The sequence below is a fragment of the Malaya genurostris genome, chromosome 3 (genome assembly GCF_030247185.1).
Source record: "Malaya genurostris strain Urasoe2022 chromosome 3, Malgen_1.1, whole genome shotgun sequence".
In the NCBI taxonomy this organism is placed as follows: Eukaryota; Metazoa; Arthropoda; class Insecta; order Diptera; family Culicidae; genus Malaya; species Malaya genurostris.
Genome location: NC_080572.1, coordinates 43795140 through 43817407, shown reverse-complemented (window position 1 = coordinate 43817407; position 22268 = coordinate 43795140). Strand labels below are relative to the sequence as shown.

Sequence of the window (22268 nt, the reverse complement as noted above, 5' to 3'; positions counted from 1 at the left end):
TGAAAAGCTAACCATCAATGTTGGTTTAGGTAAACTACATGCTCAGTACAGACTCTCATGCTGCAAGAGTGAAGATTTGACAATTATCGGTTAGGAGGAGGATATGTTTGATGGAGCATCCAGGACTATTCTACTGAACAATGCTTAGACAGTAGATATGCGAAAGAGGCATTCCAAATGTGTAATAGTTACTAAAAGTAAGTTGGATCTAGGGTAGTATGCTAGTTGGAACAAGAAACAGGAGAGGCACTTCAACGAAACGGGGACAATAATTCAGACAGAAAGAGTTTAGCTTTAAAAAAATATTGTCTCCAGAAGACTAAGGTTTACCTGCACCAGTTGAAACACCTAAACTAGCTGAGTCTAAATAACTACTTCTACTTGGCAATGAACCTCCTTTGGAAGGGACACCAGCTGTGTTATAATAATAATGAGGAGAGTGTGGTCTTTCTCTTTCTACTATTGTATATGAAGTACCGGGTGGTGAATAATATAAACCTGAACGTCCGCGCAGGGAGCTTGTGCTGTTGCCGATCCGGGAGCTGCCGTACGGGCCAATCACGTCCTCGGCCTCGAAACTGTTGGAGCGCATCGTGGTCCCGTGGCCACCGGTGGTTCCGTGGCCTCCAATACCGGAGCTGCCCCCGCCAAGACTTCCGTGGCCGACACCGACACCGCTGCTGGGACCACCGCCGGTCAAGGATCCACCGACGCCGCCGCCGCCGACACCAACAATACTGCCGCCAGTGTGGTGGTAGATCGAATTGACCGGCGGTGAGACCTGTTGGTAGCCGCTCCTGGAGCTCCACCGGGACGGGCCCAGGTCGCACAGCTCGGCATAATCGTTCCCGCCACCCATCGCTAGGGGGTCTCCGCCACCGGGGGCGCCCCCTAAGCGCATTTCCGCACACCTGAAAGAAACCAGAAATAAGACAAAAATTAGCAGTTAAAATTTAAAATAGTTAAAGATTATCCCGTGACCCCTGAATCTCCATCTCATGAATAAGCATGCCATATTTTAACACATTCATCGAATGGTTTTCAAGGCGAATCCCAGTCAAATAAATAACCATATCAACATCGGAGTTACGTATGATGATTTACAATCCGTAGCTGTACACCAAGCAGCCACCGTGTCCCTCAGCGAACCATGAAAGTTGCGTCATTCAATTATGTTATTGCTTCCATAAATTCCCCGAGTGGAGTCTGCACGCAAATAATTTCGTAAGAGGCTCACGTGTTTGCCGCGATTGACCTGATGTGCGACTGAAAAACTGATATCATAATCATAGAATGACCAGTTAAGAATGGTAACACATTCGTTATGCTATTTTTCCATGTCTAAAACAAAAAGTTCGTGCATAAATAAAATTTCAGATGAGATGTGGCAGTTTTTTTTTTCAATGTACCACATATTATTTATAAAAAATTGTGCTTATATTCGATTTGGACCGTTTCACCCTTTCAAGCCATTCAATGAACAACATTTCGTTCGTATCCCGAAACACAGAGACCTTTGGTCGGCTCTCAATTGCTGCTTTCCGTCCGACAGTTAGTCGATTTGACTTAGGCGTATCCACGGCCACTTTTGTTTTGTTTCGATTATAAAAGTTTGACCCTAAAGGTCATTTGCCACGTTTGAATTCAGCATACCAGTCAATACTGGTTGATGTACTTGGAACAGAGCCACGATAATGCTTATTAAACCGATTATTTGCTTGCGCAGTTTTTTAAGGTATTTTTATTTTCTCCATTGTTTATAATTTTCAAAAGTAGTGTCACTCAGTCGGTGTTGAACAGTCATTTCATTGATTCATTGATTCAAGGCTTCAGTCTTTTTCAAGGCTACCTGAATCACTAACAGTCCTTTTTAAAGACTAACAATTAGTCAGCCTTTCTCAAGGCTATACAAAGAGTGATATTCTAATATAATCAGTCTTTTTCAAGACTAAAAAATTAATCAGCCTTTTCTAAGGTTAGCTATTCAAAGAACTATTCTTCGAACTTTATTAAGACTACCACAAAATCAGTCTTTATCAAGACTTTTTCAAACTAGGAGTCTAATCGAAGACTAATTTAGTCTATTTCAAATTTCATTCATTTCGAAAATGCCTGCGCCCAACCGGAAAGGCAACAAGCCAAAGGCTAAAAATAATTCAATACGGAACAAATCACAATCCGTTATTCAACATTTTTCTAATAACATTCACGATCTTATAGAATCTGAATGTAAAAATAAAAGACAACGGACGGACTTCCCTTCCGTTGATTCTATGCCGTCTAACAATATTCACGAGATTCTTCCTGAATCCGATTGTAGCTACATAGAAGAAAATTTTTCGAAAATTCCCAAAATGGACGCTTGTCGTTCTGGGAAGAAACAACAATCTATGCCACCAGTGACGGTGATGATTTCCGACTTCAAAGCATTCCGTACTGAGCTTTCTACTTTTCTCCCGGAAGTAAAAGTCTCATTTCACATCGGACGAAGAGGAGAATGTCGAGTCTTGGTTGATGGTTTGGAAGATTACGAACGTCTTATTCGATATTTGTCCGAGAAACTTCATAAATTTTATTAATATGATATAAAATCAGACAGACCCTTCAATGCTGTCTTGAAAGGCTAATCAAATGATCAAAGTACTGATGTAATTAAAAATGAACTAAAAGAATTGCTTAGTTTTGCCCCTTCCCAAGTAATAATTATGAAAAAAGAGTGAATGGTACTTCTAAACCACGCTCAGGAATTTCCCATGAACTTTACCTAATACACTTCAGCCGAAGTGATGTAAACATTTTGAAAACTTTAGAAAAAGTACGTTTCATTTCCCACATTAAAATTCATTGGAAACATTATAAACGACATAATGGTATTGCAAACTAAACGCAATGTCGTCGTTGCCAAGGCTTCAGAACCAAAAATTGTCATATGGATATACGATGTTTGAATTGTGGTAAATCGCATTTGAAAGACGTTTGTCCAATGAATGAAATCACTGATAAATTTTCATGTTCAAATTGCGATGGAAATCATAAATCCAATTATTTGACATGTCCTGTCAGGGAAAAAATTTAAACGCTCGTTCACTTAGACAACAAGTCAAATCAACGACCTCAAATTTACAGAACATACCTGAAAATAAAAAAAACGTTACAAATGCCACGCCTAATTCTGCTAAGGCACTTATTTCTTCGAATTTAAAACATATAACAGGTACACCTTCCAATTCGTCTTCTAATAAAAACAATTTATTGACAGGTAGATCGACCTCGTCATCATCTTCTACTAATGTCAGTTACGTTAGTGTAACAGGTAGAAATCTACCACTTGATTCTTCTAATGTAAATAATCATAACACAGGAACGCCGTGCAGTTCATCTTCTAACGAAAACAGTTTATTAATAAGTAGATCGGCCAAATCACATTCTTCTAAGGGGACGGGTATAGCGTGATGGGATAGTCGATGCCTTTCACGCAGCCCGTCTGGGTTCGATTCCTAACCCCGCACATAGTGTCAGAAAGATTTTCTGGTCCGAAGAGGCGAATGATCTAAGATGTTAAAGCCTCTATAATTGGAACAAAAAAAAAAACATTCTTCTAATGGAAGTTCTAATGGCAGTCTACCTACCAATATTCCTTCAAAGCCATTCGTTTCTTTAAATGAAGTCGATTTAAATGATATAACTGAAAATAAAATGATCTACCTACAAGATCAACTTTTTCAAATGATTATCCGAATGAATTCGACTTCATAACTTTTTGAAGCATTTCAAATCGGATGGCAATTTGCAAATAATATTATAATGAATTTAAAATTTAACAGTGATGTTAAATAATTATTTGAATATTTTAAATTGGTATGTCCGATCTTTAAAATCGAGTGAAGATGAATTTTATAATTTTCTCAAAGTTCACAAAATTCATATTGCCATTGTGACAGAAACTTTTCTTAAACCAAATGTCGAATTGAAAAGTAATCCACATTATGTGGTTCATCGATTTGACAGGTTTACTGGAATGGGTGGTGGAGTTGCCATTTTTGTCCAACGGCAAATTAAACATCGAAGTTTACCTTCTTTCAATACTAAAGTTATTGAAAGCTTGGGAATCGAAGTTGAAACCATTTATGGAATTTATTTCATCGCTGGGGCATATTTGCCATTCCAATGCACCGGAGAACAATGATTTTTTTTAAAGGCGATTTGCAAAAACTCACAAGATATCGACCGAAATTTTTCGTAAAAGGGGACTTAAAAGCGAAGCAAAGTGCAGTGGAATTGTAGGCAAAATAACAGTAATGGTAAAATACTTCATAATCAACTCTCAGCTGGTTACTTCACAGTTTTTCATCCCAGTAATCCGACTTGTTTTTCTTCCGTGAAAAATCCTTCTACAATTGATCTGGTTCTAACAGATCAAAGTCACATTTGTAGTGAACCGATTACACATGCTGACTTTGACTCAGATCATCTTTCTGTAACATTCAGACTTTCCAACGAAGCTATAATTAATCCAATTAGTTCTATATTCAACTATCATAGAGTTAATTGGTAGGATTACAGATCTCACATTGAAAATCATGTGAATTATGAAACTATTTTAGAAAATTCTGCGGACATCGACACATCAATTGATAATTTGAATCATTACTTTATCGAAGCTAGAAATCTTTCAGTTCCCAAAGCTCAAACTAAATTAAATTCTCCTATCATCGATGACAATTTTCAACTGCTCATTCGGCTGAAGAATGTTCGTCGACGACAATGTCGTGATCCTGATATGAAAAACTTAAGATACCTCAGAAACCAATTCCTGCTCTCAAGGAAGGAAATCAAATACTTCTTGCAAATGACGAAAAAGCTCAAAAACTTGCTCAGCAGTTCGAGAGTGCCCACAATTTTAATGTGAACATTGTGAGTCCTATTGAAAATGAAGTCTCACTGAAATATGAGCATATTTCAACCCAAGTGTTATCACAAGATGACATTATTGAGACGAAGTTTGATGAAATTAAATCAATTATTAGGAAACTCAAAAACATGAAGGCTCCTGGTAATGATGGAATTTTTAATATTCTTATTAAAAATCTTCCCGATGTTGCCTTGAGACTCCTGGTTAAAATTTTCAACAAGTGTTTTTCATTAGCTTACTTCCCAAAAAGATGGAAAAACGCTAAAGTAATTCCTATCCTCAAACCTGATAAAAACCCAGCAGAAACCAATCGACCAATTAGCTTACTTTCTTCTATCAGTAAACTTTTTGAAAAAATTATCTTGTTGAGAATGATGTCTCATATAAATGAGAATTCAATTTTTCTACCAGAGCAGTTTGGATTTCGTAATGAACATTCAACTACTCATCAACTTGTAAGAGTAACGAACATTTTATCATGTAAATAAACCTTTGGGTTATCCACTGGAGTTGCTCTTCTAGACATAGAAAAAGCATTCGACAGTGTTTGGCACAAAGGTTTAATAGCAAAAATGTCTGATTTCCAGTTTCCTATTTATTTGATCAAAATGATTCAAAATTATTTAACTGGTCGTACTCTTCAGGTTAGCTATCAGAATTGTAGATCTGAATTGCTACCCGTACGAGCAGGTGTTCCGCAGGGTTCGAGCGTAGCTCCAATTTTGTGTAATATTTTCACTTCTGATCTTCCAAATCTACCTGTCGGTTGTCAGAAATCGCTATTCAGTGACGACACAAGTCTGTTAGCCACAAGTAGAAATCTAAGAGTGATCTGCAGTTGCCTACAAAGAAGCTTGAATATTTTCAGTGATTATCTGTCAAAATGGAAAATTAAACCAAATACAGCAAAAACGCAATTAATTATCTATCCTCACAAGCCAAGAGCTTCTTTTCTTAAACCAAACAATAATCACATTCTCAAATTGAATGGCTTGGAATTGACATGGTCTTATCAAGCTAAATACTTAGGTTTAACGTATGACAAAAAACTCACTTTCAAGGATCACATTGAAGGAATATAGGCAAAGTGTAATAAATATATTAAATGTTTATATCCTCTTATAAACAGAAATTCTAAGCTCTGTCTAAAATACAAATTATTAATTTGTAAACAAATTTTCAGACCAGCCATGCTTTATGCAATACCAATTTGGTCAAGTTGTTGTTCCACCAGGAAGAAAACGCTTCAAAGGATTCAAAATAAAATTCTGAAAATGATTTTGAAGCGTCCACCATAGTACAAATGAGTTACACAGACTCACAAATATAGATTAGATGTAATGTCACATAACATAATGTCACATAATATTATAAGTAAATTCCGACAAAAATCGATGCAATCTTCAATTGAATCGATTCGCTCTCTGTATTAGTTAGTAAGTTAGTATATAAGTTCCTTTTCCCCATTACACAATACAAGTAGGTTTAGAATTTTCCCTACACAAAAATCACGTATATCATATGTATATAATTGGGCTGAAAAGTCACCACTTGTGGCTGAACACCCAATTTAAATCTTATTAATTTAATTTTAACTCATATTCCAATAAAAAGTCATTAATAATAAAGTAGTGTCACTAAAAGCATAACGCACTAATGAAGTGAATGTAAATTTTGACCGATGAGCAAATCTGAAGGATGTAGGTTTTTGCCGATTTTCACATATTCCTATGATAGATATATATTCTTCGTGTTCAGTAATGTTTTTAAATAGAAATTTTAGATTTATATGGTACGATTTTTCATTCGATCAAAGCAAAAAAGTGTAGTTTTCAACGTCATCAGATTTGAGAAATCTCGAATATATTCGAAATTTTACGGGTAGCTAAGTTTTGTTTGAAATTGACGAAAACTTCATATCTAGCAAGTGTTATAACTGTCTTAGTTGCCATTAACATAGGATACAAACAAACCTGTACCGAAATAAACTTGTGTTGGAAGAGTGAATATTTCTAAAACCCTAGCTCGATGTTAAGACAGGTAGATTTCACATAGCTGATATCAACAATTTGATCAATACACAACTCTAATGGCCATCAAATAGAACGGAACAGAATTTTTCTACGCTCAGACAATCAGCGTTCAACGACTTGTTAAACAGAAGCTGATTAACACATAATCGAATATTCGTTATCCTTCCCAAGGGTTCACATCACATCGAAATAGAATATTAAAATCGTTACGGAAGTATACCAGGCTCTAGCTATTGATTGGTTTCGCACTTGTGCGAACGGCACCAGCCAACCAGGTCGTGGATCGGGACGATGGCAACCGGATCTCGAGCGAATGTGCGACATGCTATGCGTCGATTGATGACATAATTAGCGTCATTTAGGACGTACCGAGCGAAGCATCAAAGACTGTTCATCGTCGACGCGAGCAGTATCGTAAGCAGGATCGAAACGGAGGCAGCCAAGCAGTGCCAGGATGTGATTTATTAACTCTGTATGCGCTGCGCTACCGGTCGTTTAATGGCAAATTGGTTCCGTGTTTTGTTTGTTCGCTTACTCAAGTGTTTAATCTAACAGCATACAACCGAGACGGGGGCAGTTGGACGAGAACGAATATTGTTTCGTCGTTGTCAGCATGCTACGTGTATTGAAACCTGACCATGATTTTGAATGTCTCCCGATCGTGCTACTAACATTAAGATGGATCTAAACCAGTGCTACAGGTTTGAATGACCCCCACTAGCAATTTTCAATAGAGCCAATCTTAATAAGTGATATTCTGTGGCCAACACACAATGAATAAATAGGGGTATTCCCGATAGACTGCTCTCGTTGCCAGCATGAATCGACAAAGGACACAGCAGAGAATTAGGAGATACAATTTCAATATTATTTTAAGCTCAACGGACTGTTATGCATTGGATGATTCATTCACGAAAAATACTACGCATAGTATTACAAAAAAATACGTCGAATCAATTTTCTCTATTATTTTTTATCAACTGAAAAGGTTCAAACATTGATTAATGGACGTACCTTGTGCTCTTACAGCTCTCGGATCAAGTCGCATTTTTTTTCGTGTTCATTTAATTGAGTTTAAATCCCTGTAATTTCAAACATATTCTCAAATATTTATTTGCGTGAGATGCCACGCTCCATGTATGTGCAAGATGTAAAATCATAAAAATTTCTCGAATTGGATAATTTCCAGAAACTAACAGCAGAAAAGGGGGCTAACTTAGGATCGACTTGTTTCGATCTGAATGAAACTTTGCACACATGTTCAATTTTTTTCAAATCGATGTAACTCGGGAACTCTTCTTGGTAGAAAAAAGATATCAAAGAAAAAAAATCATTTAAAATAAGCCTTTCAGATTTTTGATTTTCTCTATAGACAGGTAATAGAATTGCTGGATAATCCGACTTTCGAACGAAGGCTTCATAGTGTTATATACCATGCCACTCAGCTTAACGAGATCGGAAAATGTCTGTGTATGTATAGGACTGACGTGACCGGCAAAACGTACTTTATTTCTTAACGCTCAATTTTCTCTAAGACGGCTGAACCGATATCAACCAACTTAGACTCGTTTGAAAGCTACTTTTGCGCCATTGTTCGAATCACTGTCACTTCTGGTTCCGGAGATATAATGGTATAAGTGAAGTAACCGAGAAAACGCGTTGTTTTTACCACTCAATTTTCTCAGAGAAGGCTGAACCAATTTTAACAAATTTAGACTCGTTTGAAAGTTACTATAAAGCCATTGATCAAGTTCGAAGATAACTGGGCTGCGATTTGCTGGTTCCGACGATAGAGTGGTAGTAGCCGACAAAGCGTGTTGTTTTTTTGCCACTCAATTTTCACAGAGATGGGTATGCCAATTTTAATAAACCTAAGTTCGTTTGAAAGCTTTTTTTATGTTTATTCGAGTTCACTGACCAAACTGCGATCACTTCTGGTTCCGGAGATATAATGGTGTAAATGACATAGACCACCAGAACGCACTTTCCCTCTCAGTACAATTTTCTCGTAGATGGCTGAACCGATTTCAACAAGGTTAGGTTCATTTGGGAGCTACTATTGGTTCATTAAACAGGTTTAAAGTACAATGGATCGACAAATTATGTTTCGCTATTCGTTAAATTTATTCATACAGTCTGAAAATGTCAAAGTGTCTTCTGCATTTTTCCAAGCATCATTGCAGTATTCTGGTCAGAGCTCTGAAAAGACATTGCAAACTCAATTATCACATGGCTACTATTCAACGTGCTGAGTATTATTCATGTGATTTGTGTAAATGCGATTAAGGTACTTCATATCATCTGATATGTAACTGTCCCGCATTGACGCAACTACGTATCCGGGTTTTTGGTTCTCCATACAGGGTTGAGTCTGTGTATGCGGAGCTAAAATTAAAGCATATTCTATCGTTTCTCACCCAATGTGGTAAGGAGCTGTAGTCAGAAGGGTTCTTCCTGGAGTGAATAAATCCTTTCTGTTTTGACCTTAAAAAGGTTTTAGCAGATTGTTTGACATCCTTGATGGGGTGCCGAATTTACTTCTGCTCGTACGCCGAATTTACTTCTGGTGTCGCTGTTGTAAAATCTCTAAATCCTCTCGGGGGTTGGAGGTTTTATGAACTGTGCATTTTGGTACCTGTAGATCTTTCAGCTTCCTTTTGGGGATGCAGAACGATTTGTTTCTTTCACCCACTTCACAATTCACTTCCATGTTCCTTTTATCCTTCCCTTTGATGAAAAGCTACGGCAAGGTCCAAATCTCCAAATAACTAGGGGAACGTGCCAATTGAGCCAATTAGTTCTGATTCCTGATAGTCACTTTAAAGGAAGTGTGGCTAATGCGCAAAAGATTTCCGGATGTCCCACAAAAAATTAAATTTTATTTGGAAAGACATGCGTCGGACTTCCACGCTTTGTGATGTATAGGAAATTTTTGCAGCAGGTATAATTATAATGATAATAGTAAAAATTAAAATCTCTTGACAAAGTATATTTTATATTGCTGATTCAAAACTATGAATTCTATATACAAAAGTAACATGAGCTTTTCGCTTGTTTGATTTGTTTGATATAAATAGTTCATAAGATGGTAATCAACCATCTTGAATTTGAAAAAGGTATTGTTTCTTTAATCAATAATTCAAAAATCTACTAATAAAAATTGACCTCACTAGGTTTTCTCGGAGATGGTTGAATCGATTTTGGAAAACGTAGGTTCGAGAGAAAGGTCTTGTGGTCGCTTACGGAATGTCTGAGTTTCTTCCGGATCCGACTTTCGGTTCCGGAATTATAGTGTGTTAAAATTTTTGTACCGTCAACTGAAGCGGCGAATAGCGATACTCTAAACGACGACGGCAGTAACTTTTGGTAGGGCCATAAGACTTAACCTTTTATTTGACCCTAAGATTGAAAACATCGGTTCTGCAAACTCTGAGAAAAGTGAGTGAGATTCACTTTTTTTTTCTCCCGTAGTTAATCGAAAACCGGGAACCAGGATAGTCAGAATCGGTTTACTTAGCTGCCTACTGATAATGGCTATCGATTTGTGTAGTTTTTAGTCCAATTTTGAAAAAAAATTGCGTGTTTTGTTTCGCCGGTTTAAGCGACAGTGTACCATATTTAACACACTTTACCCTATAACCGGAAGTCGGATCCGGATGATATTCAGAAACTCTGTAGGGTGCCGTGAGACCTTTCATTTGACTCTAAGTTTGTAGAAATCGGATGAGCGGTCTCTGAGAAAACCAATTGCACGTTTTTAGTTCATTTTGCACATTTTGCCTCATAACTCTCGAACCGGAAGTCGGATCCAGATGAAATTCAATAGCAACCTATGGGACTAAAAGACCTTTAATTTAAATCTTAGTTGAAGAAAATTGGTTGAGTGGTCTCTGAGAAAATCAAGTGCACTTTTTATTCATTTTTTTGTACATTTTACTCCATTACTCCCGAACCGGAAGTCCAATCCGGGTAAAATTCAATATCTCCCTATGGGACCAAGAGACTTTTCATTTAAATCTAAGTTTGTGAAAATCGGTCCAGCGATCTCCAAGAACATCCAATACACATTTTTGTTACATACACACATACACACACAGATATTTGCTCAGTTCGTCGAGCAGAATCGAATGGTATATGACATTCGGCCCTCGGTTAACAAATCAGTTTTCACAGTGATTGCATAACCTTTCTATAAGAGAAAGGCAAAAATTCTAAACTGGCCTCATCGGTAGTCATTGTCAGTAGCCGGCCAAACAAACTAATTTCGGCTTCCCTGGTTTTTCGATTAACGACCGCAGGTTGAGGTCATATACTCAAGAATGGATCTCACTCACTTTTCTTGAACCGACTTCGATTATACCGGTTTTCGGATTCTGGTTTTAAAAGTAACAGTCACTTCGTTTCCTCAGAGATGGCCTAACCGATCTGAGAGACTGTTTCATTCTGTAGGTTGTACAAGTTTATGCACCAACTTTTTGATTTTTAAAAATCATAGAAAATTATTTTGAAGAACACCGCACAGTCATATATGAGTATACGAGAGATATGAGAACAGGTTTAGTGATATCGTGGTCACCGCAAATGACTTTCAGCAAACCCATACTTTATCCAACTAATGGGGTAATTAAATCATATATACGATTATACTGTCGGCACAAAATACGTGTCCAAGACTTTTGAAATAGATGCAAGTGTCTTCGAGACATATTGGTGCATTGAACAATAAACAGTGAGTTGTCGGTTACGTCCACTATAAGATTTAGTGTCCCCAAACAGGAAATATTCGCCATGATCCTTCAAAACTTAACTATCGGAACGTTGAACTGCTAAGTAGCATAAGAAATTCAACATAAACTGTCAACACAATGGATATTCAAAGACAAGGTGAGAAAAAGTATGATTATGGTATGTTATTGATTATGCACAAACATACAAACAAATGTTGAACAGTAAAATTAATTGCTGACAAGTTTCTTCTCAAACAGTTTCATCAAAAGTTTTATGATAAAAGCAAATATATTAAGGCGATGTCTCTGTAACCCATTTCCCAATCACTAATTGATTGATTCTAAATTTGAAAACTACACCCACCCATGGATAACAGCGTAACGAGTTTCCAATTGTCGAATACATCTTTTATAAGCCAACATCGATTTCAGCGTAGAGGATTAACTCGATATGAGAATGTAACACATTCGTTATTGAATTTCTGATGCAAATAGGGAAGAGCACTAAGTGTTTTATTTGGCCTAACCAAGAAAATATACGGGTCTTTTGTGAGTCTCGATACGAATGTAATACTACGATGGAGAGCGGATTTGTGAAAATCTGCAGATGAAAGATTTCTATCTTTCGGATCAAAGTATTAAGTAGTGAACATGGGCGCAATTGGATATGTAGTGCTTGAGCAGCGAATGTGAATTTTACTCATAAAAGATAAAACTCCTTGTTCCTGTTCGCTAGATGTCCGCCCGATCAAAAGAAGCAGCAATAATGCCTTTTCGTCTTGTGAACTGTACTGCATGAAAATAACAAAGTAGCAACGAGAACAAACAAAACCGATTTCCCAACCGATAATAACTTGCTCCTTAAAGCGGATGTAGGAAAGTATCAGTGTTCGCTGGAAGAATTTCAATCGAGTTATCCAATCTAACGCCGATTTCATGAGTTTTTCAGTTATTTACTGACAGCAAATTAGATCTACTCAATCTTTTCTAGATTACATTCCATGGCTATGTCCCAGAAGTTGCGATGGAAACCGATTCGATGCTAATGTCCACGAAAATATTGATTAAAACACTCATTAATTTACTGCAGAGCAATTTACGAAATTAACAGCACAAAAAGTGCTGAAAAAATTTTAAACGATTCTCAAGAGTAAAAGTTCTTGTTGCAAAATAGCCGATTAAACGCAAGTAATTGATTTTACTAACCAAAAAAGTACCAATTAACGTAGAAACCTAGAAGTAGCCGGTCTAGGAATAATGAAACATGAAATTGAGAATATGAAACGAAATGATTCATACGTTACGAATCGGTTCTGCAAACTCTGAAAAAAGTGAGTGAGATCCACTTTTGAGCATATTACTATTTTCTTCCGTCGTTAATCGAAAACCGGGAACCAGGATAGTCAGAATCGGTTTGTTTAGTTGCCTACTGATAATGACTATCGATTCGTGTAGTTTTGAGATCAGTTTAGAATTTTTTTTACGGTTTTTGTTTCGTCGGTTTAAGAGACGGTGTCCAGTATTAAACACACTTTACCCTAGAACTCCGAAACCGAAAGTCGTATCCGGATAAAATTCAGAAATTCCGTATGGAACCTTGAGACCTTTCATTTGAATTGAAATTTATAGAAATTGGATGTGCGGTCTTAAAGAAAATCTATTGCACGTTTTTAGTTCATTTTGTACATATTACCCTATAACTCCCGAATCGGAAGTCGGATCCAGAAGAAATTCAATAGCAACCTACAAGGCCTTTAATTTAAATCTTAATGGAAGAAAATCGGTTGAGTGGTCTCTGAGAAAATCGAGTTGCTGTGATTTTAATTTCAGAGTTTTTTGAACATTATTTCTTGCGCTTACTGAACTAGATTTCGAAGACCTGGACAGCGAAACTTAAGCTGTCATACCAACAACTAACAGAACCCACAGGCCACAAGTTAGAATTGTGTAAGGACACATTTCGAAAATTTATTATCTATTGTTCTGTTTCACTTATATGACGGTATGAGTTTTTAAAAATCATCAACCTGGAACTCCAAGAAGTCAAATCTGGACAAGCACTCACTTTTCTCGGAGATAGCTTAACCTATGTTCAAATGAAACGTTCCATAGCTATTGAAATTTCTTGGAATCCGACTCTCGGTTCCGCAATCACAGGGTAATATTGCAAAAACAAAAAAGAACGGGTGTGTAATGTCAGAGACATAACTGGATGTCGTGAATACGAATAAAACTGACACACTTTCTTTATACTTCTGAATTCGAATTGATAGTTGATCGATTGTGTGAATTGTGCAACTTTCCCTTTTTTCAATACTAGAATTTCAAACGATGCGCCTAGACTAAATTACAGATTAGTTACATTAAACATTCTGAAACGCAATTAAATATAATGAAATAACTAGATAGTTCTTTATAATAAAAATGGGCCGTATAGAGTACAGTAAAGTAAAATTTCGCATAATTCTTTGAGAGTATTATTATGGTTCTAAAAAGAACCGAATAGAATTATAGAATAAGGAACTGGACCTGAGTTCAAGAACTAAATTTAGAACCAAGGACAGAAGTTCTGCTTTCATTGACGACTGCTCCACCTGACGATTGAAGTCCAAATGAGAGCACGATCTGAGCGTTTGAGGTTTGGCACCACGCTAAAGGTGCCATTATTGACGACCGCTGCTCCCGACGATTGAAATCCTAAGCGTTTGAGGCTTTATACCACGCAAAAAGTCTGCTTTCATTGCCGACTGCTCCACCTGACGACTGAAGTCCAAATGAGAGTTGCGACCTGAGCGTTTGAGGTTTTTAACCACGCAGAAGGTGCACTCTCCGAAGCTGCTGGTCCCACGACGTCTGCTTTCATCCAACGCACAACAAGAAATGATCGAATTTCGCTTTTTTTTTTTGTATAAATATCTGTTTATTAATCTTATTTTTGTGTATTACATCAACATTTTACAGTACAAGTGTTTTGACCCTTTGGCCTTCCATCTTTGTTGTTCATACGATTCGTTATTAATATTAGGTGTTTTAGTTACTCTTGTTTTACATACTAATGTTTAATCATAATATTTATTTTAATTATTTATAAAATGTCTACCTACTTATAACTATCCCTAACCTAATACGTACAAATTTTGAATTATTTGTGTTTCAGAGATTGAGCACCTCTCTTCAAATTTCGTGCAGTATTGTTCGAATTTTTGTTCTAGTATATCCAGTGAGGCCATCTCATGTACTTCACTAGTCCTTGTCCAAGGGGGTAGATTTAGAATCATCTTTAAGATCTTACTTTGAATGCGCTGAAGCCTAAGTTTGTGTGTTCGTGCACAGCCCCGCCAAACAGGGACTGCGTATTCAATTGCGGGGTAGATGATTTGTTTGCATCTGATTCTTCAGGCACAGTTTAGATGTTCTACAAATCAGCGGATACAGAGACCTAATGAGTATGCTGCATTTTTTAACGATTTTGTCAACATGTGACCTGAATATCAGATGTCTGTCAAAGGTGAGTCCTAGATAGATAACTTCATCGGACCATTGAATGACCTCATCACCGAATCGTATTCGGCATTCGTCTGATGGAACAAGTTTTGGAGATCTTGAATGTGGAAACAAGATGACCTGAGTTTTTGCTGCATTGATCACAATTTTCCAGCTTGTAAAATATTCCGTTAAAGCGTCCAGACCTGTCTGTAGTTTATTCTTCAGAGCATTAGCATTTGTAAAGAATTGCAGTATCATCAGCAAATTGTGACAGAACACCACCACCCGGAAGAGGTGGGATGTCTGATGTAAAAATGAATGGGACCTAGGATACTTCCCTGGGGTACACCAGCAGGAATAGTAAATCTTTCTGAAAGTGCATTATTCAGAGAAACCTGGAATGCTCTATCTGCAAGATATTTTTTGATAATTTTAATAAGATACATGGGAAAATTATACCGATGCAGTTTGAACACCAGTCCATCGTGCCACACATTATCGAATGCCTTTTCAATATCCAATATTGCCATGGCAGTCGTTTTGGACACTGATTTGTTTTGCTGGATGACGTTGTTAACCATTGTGAGTTGGTGGATGGTGGATCTTCCTTTCCGGAACCCAAACTGTTCTTCCAGAAATATATCCTGCTCATTTGCGAAAGCAAGAATTCGCCTTTGTATTGACTTTTCAAACAGCTTGGATAGGGCAGAGAGTAAGCTGATGGGCCGATAGCTCTTGGAAAAGGAAGGATCTTTCCCCGGTTTCAAAACTGGGACAACTTTAGCTAACTTCCACATTGAAGGGAAGTAACCAAGCTCCCAGCACCTGTTAAAAATTTTAGCTAAGAAGACAAATCAGCGAATACTCAAATGTTTCAGCTCAATGTTGAATGTGTTGTCGAAACCGGGGGCCTTCATATTTTTGGATTTTTTCACAAAAGCCATCAGCTCATTCAAAGTGACTCTACTTTCCTCAGGAACCAAGCTGTCTGATTGGTCAACCTCAGCTACGCTATCAGCAACGGCTCTTTCATATGGACTAACAATGTTAAGTCCTAAATTGTGAGAACACACAAACTGCTGGCCTAGCGCATTTGCCTTCTCTACTGGTGTGATTAAAGGTATTCCTTCAGCTGCGTCCTGGGGTGACATCAGAGGAGGAATAGGCTTCGGTTTTTTCTTAAGCACCTTCGTTAAGGACCAGAAGGGCTTTGAATGTGGGAGAATTTCTCGAAGCTTTTGCTGGAAGTTCCTGTTGCGACGCTCAGATATCCTTTCCTGGATTATCCTAGTTAAGTTGTTATAAGTAGTCTTCCTATCTAGGAAGGTGATACTGCCTCCGGTAGATATTCCGAAGTCGGATGAGTTTCTTGGTGACACTGTCGATTTGAAGAGAGGAACTCGGCATATGTTGTACTGGAACCGTCCTATCACGAGCGACTGTGATTGAATGCTGGAAGGAAGATAGGGCCGCATCGATTTCCATCGGGGAATCAAGTGGCAAATCGATATTAATAAGTTGGTCGGCGATATGTTGAAATTGGACCCAATCGGTGCGATAATAGTTCCTCCGAGGTTGAATAGGCACTGTTTCTGGTGAAGATCCCAACGTCAATATTACTGGAAAGTGGTCAGAAGAGAGCTCGTAGAAGACAACCGGAGTGCTGTCTATGGCGATGTTGCTGATGAATATATCCAAAATGGAATGAACTCCCGATCTGGAAAGTCGCGTTGGTTGATCCGGAACGAAGATGTTGTATTGTCCAGCTTCGTAATCTTCGGCAAGTACGAATCCGTTTCGATTCTGTCTTCTGTTTCCCCACAGCTCATGCCGTGCGTTCAGGTCCCCAGCAATGATGAATTTGTTCTGTCGTCGAGTGAGCATAGCCAGATCTCGCTTCAATGATGCACACGTACCATCTCGAAGATTGGTTTGTTTGGGGCAGTACGCTGCAATGATGATGATGGGTCCCATCGTCGTTGTAATCTCAATTCCGATGGCTTCTATGAGTTGCAATTTAAAGGCTGACAGAAGCCTGTGCTGAATGGATCGTTTAATGGCAATGGCAACTCCCCCTCCTCTGGTAGTTGTCCTGTCGAGCCTGTGAATCCTGTAATTGGAAATAAAAAAAAGTAATTTCAGGTTTAAGATGAGTTTCAGTTAAAATAGCAATATCGGCATTCTTCTCTTGAAGAACGTCGGACAATTCAGCAGTTTTGCTCCTGAGTGAGCAAGCATTCCAATTTACTATAACCAACTCATTATATTGCATATTCGATGATGAATTTGCCTAAGGCGTTGATTTGATCTAACCGCGTTCTGCAGTTTCGTAGTTTTGTTATCATTGTTTCAAAAATGACGATCAGTTGTTCAGCAGAAAATAAATCACCAGAGTCATCCTTTGCTTGTGGTTGATTATTGCCCCATCCAGGAGGGATTTTTGAGGAAGATTCTTTTTGTGATCCAGCGGCTGAATCTTTTGGATTGCTGCGAGGAAGTGGCGGCAAATTCGGAATATCCCTCTTCGGTGGGAGCCGTGGGAAATTAACTTCATCCTTCTGTGGAACATTCTTGCGCGTTGATTGTTTGCGGGACGCCTGTTGTCGAATTTTTGTGAACTCAGCACGTTTGGGACACGATTTGTTAGTAGATGGATGGTCGCCATCACAGTTCACACATTTTACAGCGATGTCATCTAGTAGGCAATCGTTGGTATTGTGTGGTTCGGCACATTTCCCGCACCGACTTTTCATGTGGCAATTCCTCGATCCATGGCCGTATTTCAAACAGTTCGTGCACTGTGTGACATCCCGATGTACCGGTTTATACTTTTGCCATTCGATGATTATGTGAAATAACGATTTAATCGTTTTCAGTTGACTCATGGTGATGGATCCCTTCTCGAGATGAATCAGGTACAGTTGATCTCTAAACTTTTTGTCCGTATTATGTCGCTTCATTTTAAACACCATCAAAGGCTTTAGTCCAGCCCCCGACAGTGCCTGCTTTAGTTCGGCTTCCATCATGTCGGGTAGTCCTCGAAGTACAACCTTCATAGGTTTGTTGGCGGCAATATCGTGTGTGAAGTATTCCGCTTTTGTCTGCTTCAGATAGCATTCCACTCCTTTGTAGTGGTTCAAAGCCGGAACAGTTATTTTGTAGCCTTCAGTACATAAACGGATTGTTGCCTGTAGTCCTTTGCTAATCAGTGTGTTGAAATCCGAGCGGAGAGTTGGTGGGAAGCCCTTCAGGTAGAAAGGCGGCATTTTTTCCTTCTTCTGCAGTTCCTCTTCGACATCAACTGGCAGATCAGCATATTGGTTTTTACTCAGCAAACGGTCGTTTACCTGTACATCACTTGGTTTCAGACGCTTAGCATCCTTTGGATCCTTCTCGGATCTATGGCGGTTTTTACCCATAGCTTGGGTAGGTAGACAACTGCGAATAAAAAATAAAACAAAATCGAAATTAGTCGTAGTAGGTTATTCGTCTATCCACATCGAGTGTTAGATGACGAATGATCGAATTTCGACCACGGTTCCCCTTTTATACGCAGTCAGTTGAAGATGTGTACCTGACTACCTCAAAATCGTCGTCCTTGCGCGAAAAAGCCAAGCAAAAGTAAAAAGTTTTCCGCGTTGTTTTCAAAATTTGAGAAAATATAATATTTGAGTTGTTTGTGGTTATCTCACACTGTTCAAAATATTATCCTTAATTCCTGATCATATTTTTGATGAAATGGTGAAAGAATTATGTTGCTGCCTTTAATACAAGTCGAGATATTCATGATCAAGTTCTGCCCATATGGCTAATTTTGAAAAGGCACCCCATAGTAAAGTAAGTCGTATTCACGACAAAAATTAAGATTCTTATTGGTTCATAAAGTTTTCCTCCGGATACGTTTTTCGGTTCCGAAACTCATATTGATTTCTCAAACAGCCGGCTTTCACAATTTTAAGATCAAATAAAAGATATGACAATCTCATTGACTTTTATTGAATATTATTCGGATCTGATTTACGGTAACGGAATTATAGTTTCAAAATATTCAAGTCATCCTTCAAAGTTGAGATGCAGAATAGCAAGCAAACTATTTCAATTTGTTCGTCCAGTTAGTTGATGTCCATACAAATTAACCTCGATTATACTCATCCCGATCTCCTTTACCAGTAATACCGGAAGTAGCAATCAAAAACTTTAAAAAATAAACTTTCCACTTTCACGTAATATGCTTATTATTTCTGTATCGTTTTTTTCCCTGGCATAAAATAATAAAGAAAAACATCATTACACCACAAGGTGTATTGAAAGAGGCTTGTAAACTGGCTAAGTTTACTGATCAGTTTTACAAAATCCGCTTCTCTGTGCACTCCAAATTATTTGAAAGAATTGTAAACGAAAAAATTTTACACCAACTGAAAAATATAATAACAATCAAACATCATGGCTTTTTTAAGGCCGTTCTATTACAACAAATCTCCTAGAATTTGTGACATTCACTCTGAATATCAACGACGCTGTAATATTCCAAAACTAAATCAATCTATTCCACATTTGGTGCAGCAAAAGTCTACTACAACTCAATGTAAAAAAATTTAGCGCAATAACTTTGTGTAGAAAAAACCCTAGCTGTATTTATATATCTAGGAAATCAAACAGTAAAAAAATGTAAAATTGTACGAGACTTAGGTGTAATCCGCTAACATTTGTAGAACATTACAATACCATAATCAATAGTTTAGTATGCAGGCTTTATTAAACGATTCAGTCATAACTTTTAAGACCCATATACAATAAAATTGCTCTATAGTACATATGTCAGATCTAATGTTGCTGTCTGGTATGGAATCCATATATTATTCACGATGAACGCAATGAATCGATCCAAAAACAATTTATTTTATATGCACTTTGTAAATTGAACTCAACTGCATTTCTCTACCATCATATGAAGCACGCTGCTTACTCATCAATATACAAATACTTAAAGAACGCCGCGGATTTCCAATGCTTTATTTTATCAGCAACATTATTTCTGAGCTCATTCAGTCAGCTTCATTATTATTGCAATTAATAATTGCACCGCCAATTAAAAATAAATTATGTAAAGTACAGTCCAACCAATCGAAAAATGTGCCACTAAAGTCTTGACCGTACTATGGCATCTTGACCGTACTATGTCAAGAATTAAAATCTCAGCTTTGTCGTAGAAATAATGCGTAAAACATACGTGAAAATTGTAACCCATATATATGAAGTCTACATTTACTTGACGAAATAAAATAAATAAATAAGTATTTTACATTCCGATCGAATCGGTATATGGCGATCGATTTCAAAAATTTCTACTCTGCATTTGGATTCGATTGAAAAACTCGAACACGATCGAAATACAGAATGAGAAATTTCATTAAAATGAGCGTCTCTATTGAACACTAGAGGGATTTTAATTAGTGACGCTATCTGTCTGTCAGATCGAAAACATTCATTGCTCTATTCCGAGAGAAAAAAAGCTATTTTTATCAATTGTAAAAAATGTCTTCCATCACGAGCTTCGAAAACGGTGCCAAATAGAAACATTGGATTAATTAGTGTTCCAACGAAACTCATCATAAGATCACGTAAATCAATAAGTCTAAGTTCTACGGAACTAAAGTGCGAAGCAATATTTATTATGCAATACCTTTTTTGGCACAAATAACAAACAATGATGGTAGCAGCTGGTAATACTAAACTAGCGGTAGTTGGCATGGCTGAATATAAAACCAAAACTGCAGTGTTGATGGTGCATTTATCACTGATACGATTTTCCGGAGTATCAGGAGTTTGTCCTGCTTTCACCAGTTTACGGATCGTCGGAGGACTTCAACTAAGATAGATAGGGATGTACTCCTAGAGCTGAGTTATTAGGAAAAAATATAGTGAATAAATATTTCCTCAGTTGTTCTCAATCTAATCTCTTTGTTATTTATATAGGTCTATTTTTGGTGAGGTCAGCGGAGAAAACGATGTCGCATCTTTCACTGTTTTTTTTTTGTAGCGAATTTTCATCTTTCTTTTAGTCAGAGTTGCTCATCATTTGCATACTTGATTTTACCACCGTAGAAACCCGTTGGATTTTTGCCAAATGAATTTCCATACTTCTTGAACAGCTGCAACATGCCTCAGCCAACACATCATACAGTCGTAGGAAAACAATGGCTTGAAGAATATGCTGATTTGTAGCATATTTAAAATTGCAATTCAATATGAATTTCGTCTTAGAATTCTTAATTCAATCGCAATACTTGTGGTGGAAGAGCAATCCTAAAGGAATAATCATACTGATGATGTCAACTTCGGTTTGTTTCACGTTCCCTCATATTCGCGTTCGCATAGCATCTTAGCGATAATCTGAATCGCCCTAATGCACTGGATGCTCTGCTGTCCTACATTTGCGATTAAACTTCGTTGTAACCTTGATTCGAACAATGACGACAATACGGTGCTAGTTCAGCGATTGCCTTCGAAGTGAGGGGCAAGTGCACTAAACCAATTATATAATTGTGTGTGCCAATGAAGCGTTTGTTTACTATCTAGTCAAGGTGACGATGGCACAGGAGCTGATTTGTTTTGGCAATTGGAAAACACTTACAAGAGCTAAGCTGGAAAATTTCGGATTATTAGATTAAACTACTTTGACCAAGTCAGCGTAGTGACCCAATTCGCCGTAGTCAGTGACAAGGTTTGGAAGCCAAACGTAACTGTAGGGAACATTGTGGAATAATGTCCAAATCGGTATACTTTCATTAAAAATAATATATTAAACCTTTTCAATGCACCAATCATCAAAATATAAAATTGTTTAATCCACCTAGTGGTGTAATGATGCCTTTCTCATATATAATATTGTGATATTCTATTCAACATGTTTCTCTTCGATTTTTGAAAGAAACCAAGGGATTAACTTTCATAAAACACAGAATGAAACAGTGCTTTCCTTGCGTAGGTCATCTTTAAGAAAACGAAATGGGTTCACTATTATATGCACTTCCGGCACCGGAACCCGAGAACCGGTATAATCGATGTCGGTTCGTATGGCCACCAACTAACATGACGTATAAACTCTAC

General features: G+C 37.6%; 1 protein-coding gene across 16 annotated transcripts in view; it reads right to left on the bottom strand.

The window, feature by feature from the left end:
* The window catches only part of LOC131438189 (whirlin), a 282897-nt gene that overhangs the window by 168780 nt on the left and 91849 nt on the right, over positions 1-22268 (bottom strand). For 14 of the 16 annotated variants that reach the window (XR_009230891.1, XM_058608027.1, XM_058608039.1 and 11 more), the window contains one exon: positions 331-911. Coding sequence is in view for 15 of the 16 variants with exons in the window: in XM_058608027.1 (XP_058464010.1) it covers positions 331-901 (571 nt within the window). In the remaining variant the exon portion in view is untranslated. The remainder of the gene's footprint in view (positions 1-330; positions 912-22268) is intronic. The other 2 variants (XM_058608037.1, XM_058608038.1) reach the window with 1 other exon arrangement.